Source organism: Manis pentadactyla, chromosome 9, assembly GCF_030020395.1.
Source record: "Manis pentadactyla isolate mManPen7 chromosome 9, mManPen7.hap1, whole genome shotgun sequence".
Lineage (NCBI taxonomy): Eukaryota > Metazoa > Chordata > Mammalia > Pholidota > Manidae > Manis > Manis pentadactyla.
Genome location: NC_080027.1, coordinates 87,023,064 through 87,039,122, shown reverse-complemented (window position 1 = coordinate 87,039,122; position 16,059 = coordinate 87,023,064). Strand labels below are relative to the sequence as shown.

General features: G+C 36.7%; 1 protein-coding gene across 3 annotated transcripts in view; it reads left to right on the top strand.

The window, feature by feature from the left end:
• CKAP5 (cytoskeleton associated protein 5) overlaps positions 1 to 16,059 on the top strand; it is a 139,101-nt gene that overhangs the window by 89,645 nt on the left and 33,397 nt on the right. For all 3 annotated transcript variants that reach the window (XM_057507626.1, XM_057507625.1, XM_057507627.1), the window contains exons 19-26: positions 1,232 to 1,289; positions 1,379 to 1,504; positions 2,243 to 2,382; positions 2,647 to 2,821; positions 3,363 to 3,476; positions 11,216 to 11,344; positions 14,534 to 14,728; positions 15,102 to 15,237. In XM_057507626.1, coding sequence (XP_057363609.1) covers positions 1,232 to 1,289; positions 1,379 to 1,504; positions 2,243 to 2,382; positions 2,647 to 2,821; positions 3,363 to 3,476; positions 11,216 to 11,344; positions 14,534 to 14,728; positions 15,102 to 15,237 — 1,073 coding nt within the window. The remainder of the gene's footprint in view (positions 1 to 1,231; positions 1,290 to 1,378; positions 1,505 to 2,242; positions 2,383 to 2,646; positions 2,822 to 3,362; positions 3,477 to 11,215; positions 11,345 to 14,533; positions 14,729 to 15,101; positions 15,238 to 16,059) is intronic.

The window sequence follows — 16,059 nt, the reverse complement described above, 5'->3', positions numbered from 1 at the left end:
AATTATATAGTCTTTGATGTAAACTAATCTCTTGGTATGACATAAAATCTAGGTGAATATTTTCCTCTTTTTTATTCATCCATGATCTTTCATTTATTCAGCAGCTACATATTGAACACCTATGATACTCTAATCGTTTGTCCCAGAGCCTGGGAATATATAACAAACAGATTAAATTACTGTTTTCATAGGACTTATATTTCAGTAAGGGGAGATGACAATAAGCAGTTAAAAATATAACAGGAAGTATAAGAACAATGGAATAATAAAGGGTAAAGGGTAAGGTGGTATCACCTTGGAGTGGTTGGGATGGTGTTTTTTTCTATACGGTAGAACATGAGTCCTTCCAAAGAAAATGGCATCTGAGCCAGAGACCTTCAGGTCATGAGGGGAGGAAGCTTTAACAATCTGGGAGAAGAAAATTCTAGATGAAGGGAACAGAAAATGCAAAAGCCCTGCAGTAGGGCACATAAGGATATATTTAGAAATAGCAAGGATTGATTGTTCTCCAGAATGTAACTGGAGTGGAGTAAGTGGTGGGGTAGGGAGTGGTAGAAGATAAAATCAGAGGGGCCCAGGTCATACAGAGCCTCGGAGTTTTTAATAAGTTGGTATCTCAGATGATTTTGAGCAGAAGAGTAATAGAATCATTCAGACTATAGTTAGAAAGAACAGATAGGATCAAGGGCAGAAGTATGGAGACCAATTAGTAAGCTATTGGAATAGTCCTGTCAAGAAATTATAGTGGTTTGGACATAGTTTGTAGAGGTGAAAGTATTATGACTTAGAATATATTTTGAAAGTAGAACTGAATGGAATATTTGGCATGAGAGAGGAAGGAGGCAAGGATGACCTGAGCAGTTGGAAGAACAATGTGGCTCCTTACTGAGGTAGGGAAAACTGGGGGAAGAACAGGTTTTACAGTTGGGGTGTGGACAGTCAGGTGTTCGGTTTTGACAGATGGAAGACATTACTATACAGGCACATGGAAATATCACAAGGGCAGGTGGATATATGAATCTGGAGTTCAGGAAAGAGGCCAGCATTGGATTTAGGAGAAGTTAGCATATAAACACTATTTAAAATGCACTTTCAATGAGTGTAGGCAGAGAATAGGTGAGATGCAAGGACATAACCAAAGAGAGCCAATTCTACAGTTGAGCTCTATAAAACTCTAGTGAGTATTTTGAGAGTTTCATGTGTTTTTAATTCTAAATGTCATTTTTTCTAGATTGAATGTGAAAGCTTTCATTAGCAATGTGAAGACAGCTCTTGCTGCGACAAACCCAGTGAGTACATAACAGTATATGTAGGAACAGTACAGCCTTCTTTGTGCTTCTCTTCTGATTTGGAAAGTTCTTTATGTTCTGTCTGCCAGGCTGTGAGGACTTCTGCCATCACCCTGTTTGGTGTGATGTATCTGTATGTTGGTCCCTGTCTGCGAACGTTCTTTGAGAATGAGAAGCCTGCCCTCCTATCCCAGATAGATGCAGAATTTGAGAAGGTAAAAAGATTCCATAAATGACATAATCCATTGGTGGACTTGAGAATATTAGTTAAGTTTAAACCTGTAAGTCTTTGGAATGAAAATATGTATGTGTTTGCTTTTATTTTTTTTTTCTCATCTCTCTCTTTTTTTTTTTTATCATTAATATACACTTAAATGAGCAACATTGTGATTACTAGATTCTGTATTTGCTTTTATATTCAGTATAAAATATCTCTGAAAAGAGTTCATAAGAAATTGATGACTTCAGCTGTCTATGAAGAAGAGAACCAGATGGCTATGGTATAGGATGGGAGATTTTCCTTTTTATATTTTTTGTACCTTTGGAATATCACACATTCTGAATGTATTATGTGTTCAAAAAGTGCATTAAATACTTAAGCATTTTAACATTTAAATTTTTTAAATTAAAAATGAAAAGAAACTTGACCCTCCTTGAATAAGCTTTCTAATCAAAATTGCTAAGTTTCAGCAGACTTGCTCTGTATTGTCTTGGGTTTGCAAGTCAAAGACAAGCTTCAGATTGGGAAATCAGCTTCTAATAGGTTTATATAAAAATACCTTTTGCCATGTAGTCTCAAAATTAGAATCTAAGGAATTAAAATACATACTTTGTAAATATTAAGTGTTATGAAGGAATATGAAGGTTTGACCCAGGCACCATTCTCTAACTTGTTTACTCTCACATCCTTCATCAAGTTCACTAATCTCACTGATTTATGTGTTTATGTGTAGATGCAGGGCCAGAGCCCACCTGCTCCAAACAGGGGAATCTCCAAACATAGCACAAGTGGTACAGATGAAGGAGAAGAAGGAGATGAACCAGATGATGGGGGCAATGATGTTGTGGATCTTTTGCCAAGGACAGAGATCAGGTAAGTTTGTTGCAAATGGTTTATTTGATTTATTATACTGAGTTTTTTTTCTGTTGGAATATAGTTGATGTACTGTATTATACTGGTTTCAGATGTACAACATAGTGATTCAATAATTATAGACATTACTAAAAGCTCACCATGATTATTATTTCGAATTCTTAATGGTGCCACCTTCTTAGTCAAGGGTATTTCTGTGACATCATTATTCTTTTAGGCGTCTGTAGATTAGGTTCTCTCTTTTTTGTTTTGTTTTTTTTTCAGTGATAAAATCACTTCAGAGTTGGTGTCTAAGATTGGTGACAAGAATTGGAAAATCAGGAAAGAAGGCCTAGATGAAGTGGCAGGTATTATCAATGAAGCAACATTTATCCACCCAAATATAGGTGAACTTCCAGCTGCCCTGAAGGGTCGACTCAATGATTCAAATAAAATCTTGGTACGTAGAACATATGCCTGTTCTTTTCTTCTCCCACCTCTCCCCTCCAAGAGGCTCCTTTTCAGTAACCTTCACTAGCAAAAAAACGAGTGGTCTTTTTCTTTGTTTTGAGCAAGAAATACCTTCCTTTAATTTCTTAAGTATGCCTCAAGATAATTTGGGTAGACAGTAGGTTCATTAATCAAACTTTTATGAATCTTAGACTTGCTTTTTATAGGACTTAGTATTAAATATTTTTATGTAAAACTAAAACACATAAACATGCTCAATTTCTAATTTTTACATGTGGATTTTTATGTCAGGATTTCCTCAAACTAGGCTTTACCTTACTTTAAAATTATAAAGTATAATCCCTGGTCTAATTAAAACTCTAATACTCTAATTTTTGCCTCAAAATTATCATGTTAATGAGAATAACATCATAATAAGCTGTTTTCCCTGTCTCTGAACTAGGCCAGAAACTTCCTACTGCATTATTTATACAGCAGCAAACAGAGCTTGCTCATGGTTTGAACATAAAGTGTTGCCTCTTTCCACTCAGGTTCAGCAGACTCTGAATATCCTCCAGCAACTGGCTGTAGCAATGGGCCCAAACATCAAACAACATGTGAAAAACTTAGGCATCCCTGTCATCACAGTCCTTGGAGACAGCAAGGTAAACCTGACTCTTCACACACAGACACTCCATTCTGGAGTAGGACAGCCACAATCTTGAGCCAAGAATAACTCTCTTTTCTTACATGTAAGAGTACATGTAAACAGTTCATAAGCTTTATAGGGAAGAGAGTATTAGAAGGAAAATAGTAAACATTTTTACCTCCCAGGTAGTATTAAACTGACCAGCTATATTACCTACTAGCTTTGAGACCCTTAAACAAGTTATTTATCTTCTCTGATGTTCAGCTTATCTGTGAAAATTCATTCTTACAGAATTAAGAATCTATACTTAAGGTTCCTGTGCCTGTCTTACATAGCTGCACTCAAAAAATGGTTGCTGTTATGATTATGACATCATTCTTGAAAGCATTAGTATAAAGAGGAAGTAAATATGAATTTTGGGGTTATGTATTTATTTTCTACCTTTTCCCCCAAACTACTAGAGCAGAATCTTCTAGTACTTCAGTAAGATACTTGTACTTTCATAGTCCTAGAATTAGTCTCATTGAAAGTTGCAAGCCTTTCATATTTAGCCCTAGATTGAATATTTGAATGTCTCTCTCCTTTCTTTAGTAAAATTATCATTGACATACCATCTTATGAAGGTTTCATATGAAAAACATTGTGGTTTCAACATTCACCCATATTATCAAGTCCTCACCCCCTCCATTACTGTCACTGTATATCAGCATAGCAAGATGCTATAGAGTCATTACTTGTCTACTCTGTGCTGTATTGCCTTCTCCGCGACCTACCTGTATTGTGATTACTAATTATATTGCCCTTCTCCCTCCCCACCAACCCTTCCCAACCCTCCCCTTTGGTAACCACCAGTCTCTTCTCAGAGTCTGTGAGTCTGCTGCTATTTTGTTCCTTCAGTTTTGCTTTGCTTTATACTCCACAAGTGAGCAAAGTCATTTAGTACTTGTCTTTCTCTGCCTGGCTCATTTCACTGAGCATAGTACCCTCTAGCTCCATCCATATTGCTGCAAAAGAATTTCTTTTTTTATGGCTGAATAATTCATCATGTATCCATTCATTATCCTCTTCTTTATCCATTCATCTACTGATGGACACTTAGGTTGCTTCCATATCTTGGCTATTGTAAGTAGTGCTGTGATAAACATAGGGGTGCATATGTCTTTTTGAATCAAGGATCTTACTTTCTTTGGGTAAATTCCTAGGAGTGGAATTCCTGGGTCAAATGGTATTCCTATGTTTAATTTTTTGAGGAACCTCCATATTGCTTTCTGCAAGAGTTGAACTAATTTACATTCCCACCAACAGTGTAGGAGGGTTCCCCTTTCTCTACATCCTCGCCAGCATTTGCTGTTTATAGTCTTTTTGATGTTGGGCATCCTAACTGGTGTGAGGTGATACCTCATTGTGATTTTAATTTGCATTTCCCTGATGATTAGTGATGTGGAGCATCTTTTCATGTGCCTGTTGGCCATCTGAATTTCTTCTTTGGAGAAGTGTCTTTTCAGGTCCTCTGCCCATTTTTTAATCAGCTTATTTGTTTTTTGGGTGTTGAGGCATCTGAGTTCTTTATATATTTTGGATATCAACCCCTTATCGAATATATCATTTATGAATATATTCTCCCATACTGCAGGATGCCTTTTTGTTCTGCTGCTGGTGTCCTTCCTGTACGGAAGCTTTCTAGTTTGATGTAGTCCCACTTGTTCACATCTTCTTTCATTTTCCCTTGCCCTAGGAGATGTGTTCAGGAAAAAGCTGCTCATGTTTATGTCCAAGACATTTTTGCCTGTTTTCTTCTAAGAGTTTTATGTTTTTGTGACTTACATTCAGGTCTTTGATCCATTTCGAGTTTACTTTTGTGTATGGGGTTAGACAATAATCCAGTTTCATTCTCTTGCATGTAGCTGTCCAGTTTTGCCCACATGAGTTCTTGAAGAGGCTATCATTTCCCCATTGTATATCCATGGCTCCTTTATTGTATATTAATTGGCCATATATGTGTAGATTTATATCTGGGCTCTTTATTCTGTTCCATTGATATATGGGTCTATTCTTGTGACAGTACCATATTGTCTTGACTACCATGGCTTTGTATAGAGCTTGAAGTTAGGGAGTGTAATCCCCCCAGCTTTGTTCTTCCTTCTCAGAGTTGCTTTGGCTTTTTGGGGTCTTTTGTGGTTCCATATGAATTTTAGAACTATTTGTTCCAGTTTGTTGAAGAATGCTTTTGGTATTTTGATAGGGATTGCGTTGAATCTGTAGATTAGTTTAGGCAGGATAGCCGTTTGACAATATTAATTCTTCCTATCCATGAGCACGGAAATGTGTTCCCATTTATTTGGGTCTTCTTTAATTTCTCTCATGAATGTCTGTGGTTTCCAAGGCACAGGTCTTTCATCTCCTTGGTTAGATTTATTCCTAGGTATTTTATTCTTTTTGATGCAACTGTGAATGGAATTGTTTTTCTGATTTCTCTTTCTGCTAGTTCATCATTAGTATACAGGAATGCAATAGATTTTGTATCCTGCAACTTTGCTGAATTCAGATATTAGTTCTAGTAAGTAGTTTTGGAGTGGATTCTTTAGAGTTTTTATGTACAATATCATGTCATCTGCAGTGACAGTTTAACTTCTTCCTTACCAGTGTGGATGCCTTTTATTTATTTGTGTTGTCTGATTGCTGTGGTTAGGACCTCCAGTAATGTGCTGAATAAAAGTGGGGAGAGTAGGCATCTTTGTCTTCTTCCTGATCGTAGAGGAAAAGCTTTCAGCATTTTGCTTTTAAATATGATGTTGGCTGTGGGTTTGTCATATATGGCCTTTATTATATTGAGGTACATACCCTCTATACCCATTTTGTTGAGAGTTTTTATCATGAACGGATGTTGAATTCTGTCAAATTCTTTTTCAGTACCTTTTGAGATGATCGTGTGATTTTTGTCCTTTTTTTGATGTGGTGTATGATGTTGATGGATTTTCGAATATTATATCATCCCTTGCATCTGTGGAATAAATCCTACTTGATCATGATGGATGATCTTTTTGCTGTATTTTTTTATTTGATTTGCTAATATTTTGTTGAGTATTTTTGCATCTGTGTTCATCAGGGCAGGGATATTGGTCTGTAATTTTCTTTTTTATTGTGTCTTTGCCTGGTTTGGGTATTAGAGTGATGCTGGCCTCATAGAATTGAGTTTGGAAGTATTTCCTCCTTTTCTACTTTTTGGAAAACTTTGAGGACAATGGGTATTAGCTCTTCTTTAAATGTTTGATAAAATTCATCCATGAAGCCATTGGGCCAGAGGTTTTATTCTTCAGTAGTTTTTTGATTACCAATTCAATTTCATTGCTTGTAATTAGTCTGTTCTCATTTTCTGTTTCTTCCTGAGTCAATCTTAGAAGGTTATATTTTTCTAGAAAGTTGTCCATTTCTTCTAGGTTATCCAGTTTGTTGGTATATAATTTTTCATGGTATTCTCTAGTAATTCTTTGTATTTCCCTGGTGTCTGTTGTGATTTTTCCTTTCTCATTTCTGATTCTTTTTATGTGTGTAAACGCTCTTTTTTTCTTGACAAGTCTGTCTAGGGCTTTATCTATTTTGTTTATTTTCTCAAAGAACCAGCTCCTGGTTTCATTGATTCTATTTATTTCCTCAATTTTATTTATTTCTGCTGTGATCTTTATTATATCTCCCCTTCTACTGACTTTGGGCCTCATTTGTTCTTCTTTTCCAAGTTTTATTGATTGTGAGTTTAGACTGTTCATTTGGGATTGTTCTTTTTTCTTGAGGTAAGCCAGTATTGCTATGTGTTTTCCTCTTAGAACTACCTTTGCTGCATCCCACAGGTTTTGGAGTGTTGAGTTGTCTTCACTTGTCTCCATATATTACTTCATCTCTATTTTAATTTGGTCATTTATCCATTGGTTATTTAGGAGCATGCTGTTAAGCCTCCATGTGTCTGTGGGCTTTTTTGTTTTCTTTGCATAATTTATTTCTGGTTTCATATCTTTTTGGTCTGATGAGCTGGTTGGCACAATTTCAATCTTTTTTAACTTATTAAGGCTCTTTTTATAGCCTAGTATTTGGTCTATTCAGGAAAATGTTCCATGTACACTTAAGAAGACTGTGTATCCTGCTGCTTTTGAGTGGTGTGTTCTGTAGATGTCAGTTAGGTCCTTCTGTTCTAATGTATTGTTCAATTCCTCTGCTCCTTATTTTCTGTCTGGTTGATCTGTCTTTTGGTGTGTGCAGTATGTTGAAGTCTCCTAAAATCATTGTGTTGCATTCTATCCCCCCTTTTATTTCTGTTAGTATCTGTTCCACTTACTTAGGTGCTCCTATATTGGGTGCATAGTTATTTATAATGGCTGTATCTTCTTGTTGGACTGACCCTTTTTTATCATTATGTAATGTCCTTCTTTGTCTGTTGTTACTTTCTTTGTTCAAAATCTATTTTGTCTGATGTAAGTACTGCTACTCCTGTTCTTTTCTCTCTATTATTTGCATGAAATATCTTTTTTCCATCCCTTCACTCTTAGTCTGTGTATGTCTTTGGGTTTGAAGTGTGTCTCTTGCAGGGCATGTAGATGGGTCTTGTTTTCTTATCCATTCTGTGACTGTGTCTTTTGATTGGTACATTCAGTCCATTTACATTTAAGGGTGATTATCCATAGATATGTACTTATTGCTATTGTAGGCTTTTGATTTGAGGTTACCAAAGGTTCAAGGATAGCTTCCTTACTATCTAAAAATCTATTTTAACTCACTTATTACTTAATTTCTTTTCTTATTTTTTTAATTTTTTTATTATTATTTTTTGATATCATTATTATACAATTATATGAGCAACATGTGGTTACTAGATTCCTCCCATTATCAAGTCCCCACCACATACCCCATTACAGTCACTGTCTATCAGTAGTAAGATGCTATAGAGTCACTACTTCTCTTCTCTGTGCTATACTGCCTTTCCCATGCCCCTCCCTATAGAATGTGCTAATCGTAATGCCCCTTATACTTATTACTTAATTTCAAACACAATCTAAATGTTCTTTTTTTTTTCCTCCCCTTCTTTTTCCTCCTCCACTCTTTGTATATTGGGTGTGTCATATTCTGTACTCCTTGTCTGTCGCTTGACTGACTCTGTGAGTAGTTGATTTAATTGTGTATTTGCTTAGTAATTAATTGGTCTATTACCTTTACTCTGGATTTATTTTCCTTGGTTGCAGCTATTTAGCCTTAGGAGCTGTTCCATCCAGAGCAGTCCCTTTAAGATATCTTGTAGAAAATGGTTTGTTGGTAGTAAATTCCCTCAACTTTTGCTTATCTGGAAATTGCTTAATCCCTGTTTCAAATTTAAATGATAATCTTGCTGGGTAGAGTATTCTTGGTTAGAGGCCCTTCTGTTTCATTGCATTAAATATATCATGCCACTCCCTTCTGGCCTGTAAGATTTCTGTTGAGAAGTCTGCTGAGAGCCTGGTGTGGTTTCCTTTGTAAGTGATCTTTTTTCTCTCTCTGGCTGCTTTCAGTACTCTCTTCTTATCCTTGATCATTGGCATTTTTAATTATTATATGTTTTTGTTTTGTCTTCTTAGGGTTCCTAGTGTTTGGTGATGTTTTCACTTCCATGACCTGAGTGATTATTTTTTTCCCAGATTGAGAAAGTTTTCAATAATTATTTCCTCAGAGAGACTTTCCATCCCTTTGTCTCTCTCCTCTTCTTCTGGTACCCCTATAATGCAAATATTGTTCCATTTGGATTGGTCACACAGCTCTCTTACTATTCCTTCATTCCTAGAATCCTTTTTTCTCTGTTTCTCATCCTATTTTCCTGTTATCTAATTTCTGTTTCATTTACCATCTCCTCTACCTCATCTAATCTACTTTAAATCCCTCTGTTGTATGTTTCATTTCAGATACTGTATTCTTCAGCTCTGAGTGGCTTTTTTTCAGGATTTCTCTTTATTGTGGTCCTCCCTGAAATCTTGAATACTTTTCTGTAAATCCATGAGCATCTTTGTGTCTTAAATTTTGAAATGCTTATCAAGAAGTTTGATGATTTCAGTTTCACTAAGCCCTCTTTGTGGTGGTGTTTCTTGAATTTTGGTTTGGACCAAATTCCTCTGTTTCTTCATTTTTTTTTTAGTATTTCTTATGGGATAATAGATTTGTGTAGGAGGCGTCCTCTAGTGCCCAGAAGCTCAATTTCCTTTGTGGGAGTCCCAGCTGTTGGCTTGCAGTGGGTGTGGCACCTGTCTGACTTGCTCTTGGTGGTCTTCTCTGGCCTGGCATAATCATGAGGGCATGGGCAAGCAGGACCAGCGCCTAACAGGAGGAAAGAGCTCACATGGTTGGGCTGCACTCACACACCAGGCTTTGGGACTGGAGGTGCCCTCCACCCTGCCTGCTGCTGCAATTGCAGCAGGTAGCAGGACCAGTGCCTGCTGGGAGGACGAGCTCCTGGAGCTGAACTGCGCACACAGTTCCCGGGCTGGCCCAAAATAGGGCTGAGTTGACTGGGGGTCCTCCCTCTGCCTATCTGGGAGTAAAGTTTGATTTCACTGTCCACCAGCAGGCCACACACCACTGCGAGAAGTCTCCGGGCTGTATTGCCAGTGAGGGGGATGGAGCGTCTGGACCTCCTGAGGACTCCCAGCCTGTTGGGCTGAGGGCAGGCTGGGGAGATACTGTTCACCTGACCTTTCTCCTAAGCAGAGAGCACTGTGCAATTCTTGCCCCTCTGGCGCCCCTCTCACTACTGGAAAGTCTATCAAACTGCCTGCTCTGCTTTCTTTCTCAAGGGGGCTTGTAGAGCGTGCCTGTTCTTCACAGGTGATTGGGATCTCAGCCTTCCCAAGCATTCTGCCCATCTCTGTTGTCCAGCCCCAGCAATCACCAGGGCAATGGGTGATGTGGGCTCGTGTTCCCAGAGCAGATCTCCAGGGCCAGGTGTTCAGGGTCCTGGGCTTCTACTCCCTCCCCACTCCATTCCTCTTCCTTCTGCCTGTGGGCTGGGGTGGGGAGGCAGGGCTTGGATCCCACCAGATACTGGCTTTGTCACTTTACCCTTCTCTGTAGGGTCCTCTCTTCTTCCTCAGCTGTAGGTGGTCCACTTGCAGTCTTCAGGTTGACTTTAGGCCTAGCTGTTTTTGCTGTATTTTCATGTTCTGTGTGATTTTGGGAGAGTTTTTGCCTTGCCTTCCTACACCACCATCCTTTTTTTGGGAAAAGAACAAACAAATATTTGAATGTCTGTTTTTTTTGTAATTCATTTAATGTGATGAATCAAACTACTTTAGTATTTTTTGTGTAAATAAGTCCTTATTCTATGAATGCAAATTAATATAAAGCATAACTGGTCAAATTTTCCGTAATTTCAGTCTAATCATTATGAGGTCTCAACATGTAGAATTACATTCATTGACAGATAACCATGGACATAAGAATAAGAACCCCCAGAGATTTAGGAAACAAAACCTAAGAATTTATTCCCTTTACATGTTATTTTATGCATAGGTCACTATTATGCCTGATTAACTGAGTACAAGATCTTTACAATTTAGAATTTTATGTTTCTACTTTACTTTGGGATTTTAGTATAACCAGTGAACCAGATTCTAAGAAGATGGTTCCAAGTATGTTTCTGTGACTTAGAGAAACCTCCATTGTTCATGTTTACAAAATAACAAGCCTATCACTCCCTACCTCCAAACCTAGTTGATGTTATCTTTACTAACTCTCTCCTCCATTCAGAACAATGTTCGAGCTGCTGCCCTAGCAACTGTGAATGCTTGGGCAGAACAGACTGGCATGAAGGAATGGCTGGAAGGAGAAGACCTTTCTGAAGAACTAAAAAAGGAAAATCCTTTCTTGAGGCAAGAGGTCAGTACTACAAATATGTGTATTACTGGTATCTTTTACCTTCTTAGATGCTTGACCTACCTAATAAATATACATATGTAAATAAAATGAGATTCACTATAAAACAGTTAATAAAATAAAACCAAATTCCTGGAGCTTTTGTATTCATGTACTTCCCCCTCCCCTTTAATGTGCTTTTTTTAACAATAAAACTTTAAAGGAGTAGCCTCTCTTTTTTATGAAATTTTCTCTTTCCTTGAACTCTTAAGTGGTAAAATAAGCAGTTTTAATTAAAACATAGAATAGAGTTCAACATTCAAAAATCCATCAATTTCGTCCATCATACCAACAGGCTACAGAAGAAAAATCATATAATCATATCAGTAGACACAAAAAAAGTACTCGAGAAAGTCTGCCACCTATACATGATTAAAAACTGTGTCAACAAATTAGTAATAGAAGAGAATTGCTTCAACTTGATAAAGAGCATCTACAAAAAACCTCTACAGAGAATATCAGAATGGTGAAAGATTGGATGCTTTCCCAAGGTCAGAAACACAGCAAGGATAATCCACCTTCACTACCATTACTCAACAGAGTACTGGAAATTCTAGACACTGCAGTAAGGCAAGAAGAAGAAACGAAAGCCATTACAGATGGGAAAAGAATAAATAAAACTGTCCCTAATTGCAGATAGCATGTCTCCCTTCAAAGAAAATCCCAAGGAATTTTCAAAGAAATTGCTAGAACTAATAAATTAGTTCAGTAAGGTTGTAGAATATAAAATCAACACACAAAAATCAATCACATTGCTTTATAATACAGTGAACATGAAGAAACTAGCATTAAAAACACCATTTATCATCATTCCAAAGAAAATAAAACCCTTAGATATACACTTAACAAAAATGCAAACAGAAAAAACCCTACATTTTTGTTTTTTGAAAAACAAAACACAGATTATGTATACTGAAAATTTCAGAATGCTGATGAAAGGATTCAAGGAAGATGGAGATCCAAATAGATGGAGAGACATGCTATGTTTGGGGATTGGAAGACTCAACATAGTAGAGATGTCAGTCCTCACCAGATCAATCAATCTATAGGGTTAATGTAATTCCTGTCAAAATCCCAGCAAGTTTTTTAGAGTAAGCTTGTATTTGTCTTTAAACTTCATATTTAAAAATTTTATATTCTATCTAAAACAAACTTGACAGAGAAGAAAATAATGGGAAGAATCCCTCTACCATATATGAACTCTCACTATACTGCTAATGTAATCAAGAAACTGATGTGGGGAGAGGGTAGCCACATCAGTGAGACTGAAGAGAGAATCCAGAAATAGGCCCACACAAATAATGATCGAGTAAATTTTGACAAACTTACCAAAGTAATTCAGTGGAGGAAGGATAGCGTTTTCAACAAATGATTGTGGAGCAGTTGACATCCACAGACAAAAAATAAACCTCATGTCTTTAAAATTAACTCAAAATAGATGTGGACTTAAATGTAGGACATGAAACTATAGAACTCTTAAAGATAACATAAGAGAAAACCTTTAGGATATAGAATTTCTTCAGGCAAAAAGTTCTTAGACTGGACACCAAAACCACAATCCATCAATGGAAAAATTGATAAATTGGACCTCATCAAAATTAAGAACTTATACTCTGAAAATAACCATGTGAAGATTATGAAAAGACAAGCTACAGAGTGAGAGAAAATATTTGCAAACTGTATCTGATAAAGGATTATTGTCTAGAATAAAGAACTCTGAAAACTCAACAATAAAAAATAATCTAATTAGAAAAAGGGTAAAAGACACAACAGACATTTCACTAGAGAGGATGTACAGATGGCAAATAAGTTCATGAAAGATGTTCAACATTATTAGCCCACCAGGGAAATGCAAATTTAAATTACGAGATATCACTACACAACTGTCAAAATCACTAAAATAAAAAATAGTGATAACACCAAGTGCCAACAAGGATGTTGAGAAACTTGAATATCTGCTGGGAAGAATGTAAAATGCTACAGTCACTCCAGAAAAAAGTTTGACAGTTTCTTATAAAACTAAACATACAGTTACCATTATGCCCCAGCCATTGTGATCTTGGGCATTTATTCCAAGAAAATGAAAATTTCTGTCTACATAAAAATCTATGTACAAATGATCATAGCAGCTTCATCCATAATAGCCAAAAGCTAAAAACAGCCCAAATATCCTTCAACAGGTGAGTGGTTAAACAAACTTGTGTTTCATATGTATAATACTATTTAGCAATAAAAAAATCATTGATATGTGCAACAATTTGGATAAACCTCCAAGGAATTATGCCTAGTGGGAAAAACCAATCCAAGTTACATACTTTATGATTTCATTTATACAACATGTTTGAAATGACAATATTTCAGAAATAGGGAACAGATTAGAGGTTATCAGGGATTAGGGAAGCGGGGAAGGAGGAGGGAGATGGGCGTGGTTATAAAAGAGGCAATAACAAGGGATCCTTGCACTGGAACTATTCCAAACCTTCACTGTGTTGGCAGATGTACTAACATATATGTGTTAATATTGTATCGAATTAAATACACAAAAATGAGAACAAGCAAAACTAGGGCAATTCAAATAAGATCAGTGTATTGTGTCAGTGGTTGTGATACTATATATAGTTTTCATAAAGTGCTACTACTAGAGGAAACTAAAGGGTGCGTGGAATCTCTGTATAATTTCTTACAACTGCATGTGAATCTATAATCATCCCAAAATTTTCGATTAAAAAATAAATGCAGATATGAATTATTTTAGAAGTATAGAGAAAGGCTGGAAACAAGTTCTAGTAGAACTTGTCATCTTATGTTCAAATGTTTTGCATCTTCTCTAGCTGAACAGTTCTTAGAATTAAAAAAAAAAGATAAGTGAAGGTTTTTCATCTTTAAATATATTGACACTATTAAAGCTTTATAATTTAATGTCCAAATGTGGTCCAAAAAACTGTGTCCTCCTTACCTTAAAGAAGATTGTCATCTTTGTTTATATTACTTAAATATAGCATAGTTCTTGAACAATGAAAACTACTGATTTTATATTGGAAGTTGTAAGAACTAATCTAGCATTTGGTACTGATGAAATCATTAAGCCTGAGATCATAAATAATAATGATTTTCCACTTGAAGTGTGTAACCAGTGTCTGCTTCTTTTGGCAGCTTCTGGGTTGGCTGGCTGAGAAATTACCAACTCTTCGTTCCACCCCCACAGACCTTATCCTTTTTGTTCCTCATCTCTACTCCTGCTTAGAGGATCGCAATGGAGATGTGCGAAAGAAGGCTCAGGATGCCTTGCCATTCTTCATGATGCATTTAGGATATGAGAAAATGGCTAAGGCTACTGGGAAACTAAAGGTACTTAAAGCTGCTGCTGTTAAAGCCATTAGAAAAATACTAAACATGAATTTGCATAGACAGAAAATCATATTACCACCTAGGAGTTTCAACTTGAAATCCCAGTGAGAGCAAAAATATAATATTTAGCCATGTAGAACTTGTAAAGAACTTGGCTCTGCAGGGGTTAAAACTGTGAACTTCTAGAATGGTAGCTAATTTAGGAGACTTCATAATGTCTGTTACTTCCCTTTGTCCTGTGTGCCGTCTCCCTTACTTCGTTGGTATTTCAAAACTGTACACTCAGGCATTTGTTTAACAGCAGATCTGTTAGTAAGCATAGTAAGAGTATATAATTCTGTGGCCTTTCACGTCTGTTACACTGTCTCCCTAGCCAACTTCTAAAGATCAGGTGTTGGGCATGCTGGAGAAAGCAAAAGCTAGCATGCCAGCCAAGCCTGCAGCACCTGCTAAAGCAACTTCCAGACCAGTGGGAGGGCCAGCTCCAGCCAAATTCCAGCCTGCCTCAGGTAACTATTTTGAGAGGGTTAAAAGGGAAGGAAATAGCCCACAGGGTTATTTTCTAAAAAGAACTGCAGCCTTCATTTTTTTATCATATTTCTTCAAAGCTGAGATCCCAAGTCCCACCTCTTCCCCACCTTTAACCTTTTCCACAAACAACTGTCAAGTTTTATGCTAGGAGCTGTGCTGAGGGTACAAAGATTATTAATTTGGGTTTTAATCCAGAAAGGCATTTTGGAGTAGGTCATTGAAATACTCTAGAAAGTGAGCGTTTCAATCCTACTTTTAAGGTTTTCCCAACTATTTCCTGCTATTATTATAGCTAGAGGAGGAATTGGAATCATCTAGCTTAATCCCCTTAATTAACAGATGAGGAAACTCAAAAGTCTAAGTGACTTGCACAAAGCCAAACAGCCAGCCAGTGGCTGAACCAGCAGAGAATCCCACTTATTCCCAAATGAGTTCTTCCACTACACTTGGCCATTTGCTGATCAATTCTAAAATTTATTCATCTTCTTTGAGGGAAAATTACTGATTTCTTATTCCTGATGTTAAAATTCCATCATGTTTAAATAAAACTCCAGCCTGTAGCCACTTTTCTTCTAGTCTTATTGCTTAAATGAAAGAATATTACTATTTAATTTATGCTGTACAGTTAGAAATTTTACATGTGTAAAACTGTTGGTATCAAAATATATATTCAATTATGCTATTGAAATCTTGCTACATAGTAATATTGAGTTATCAAAGAGGACAGACCCTACCCTTAAGGAAGTATCAGTCAAGGTAAAATGCTTTTTTTTACTGCTATCTAGAAAATAGTTTTTTAA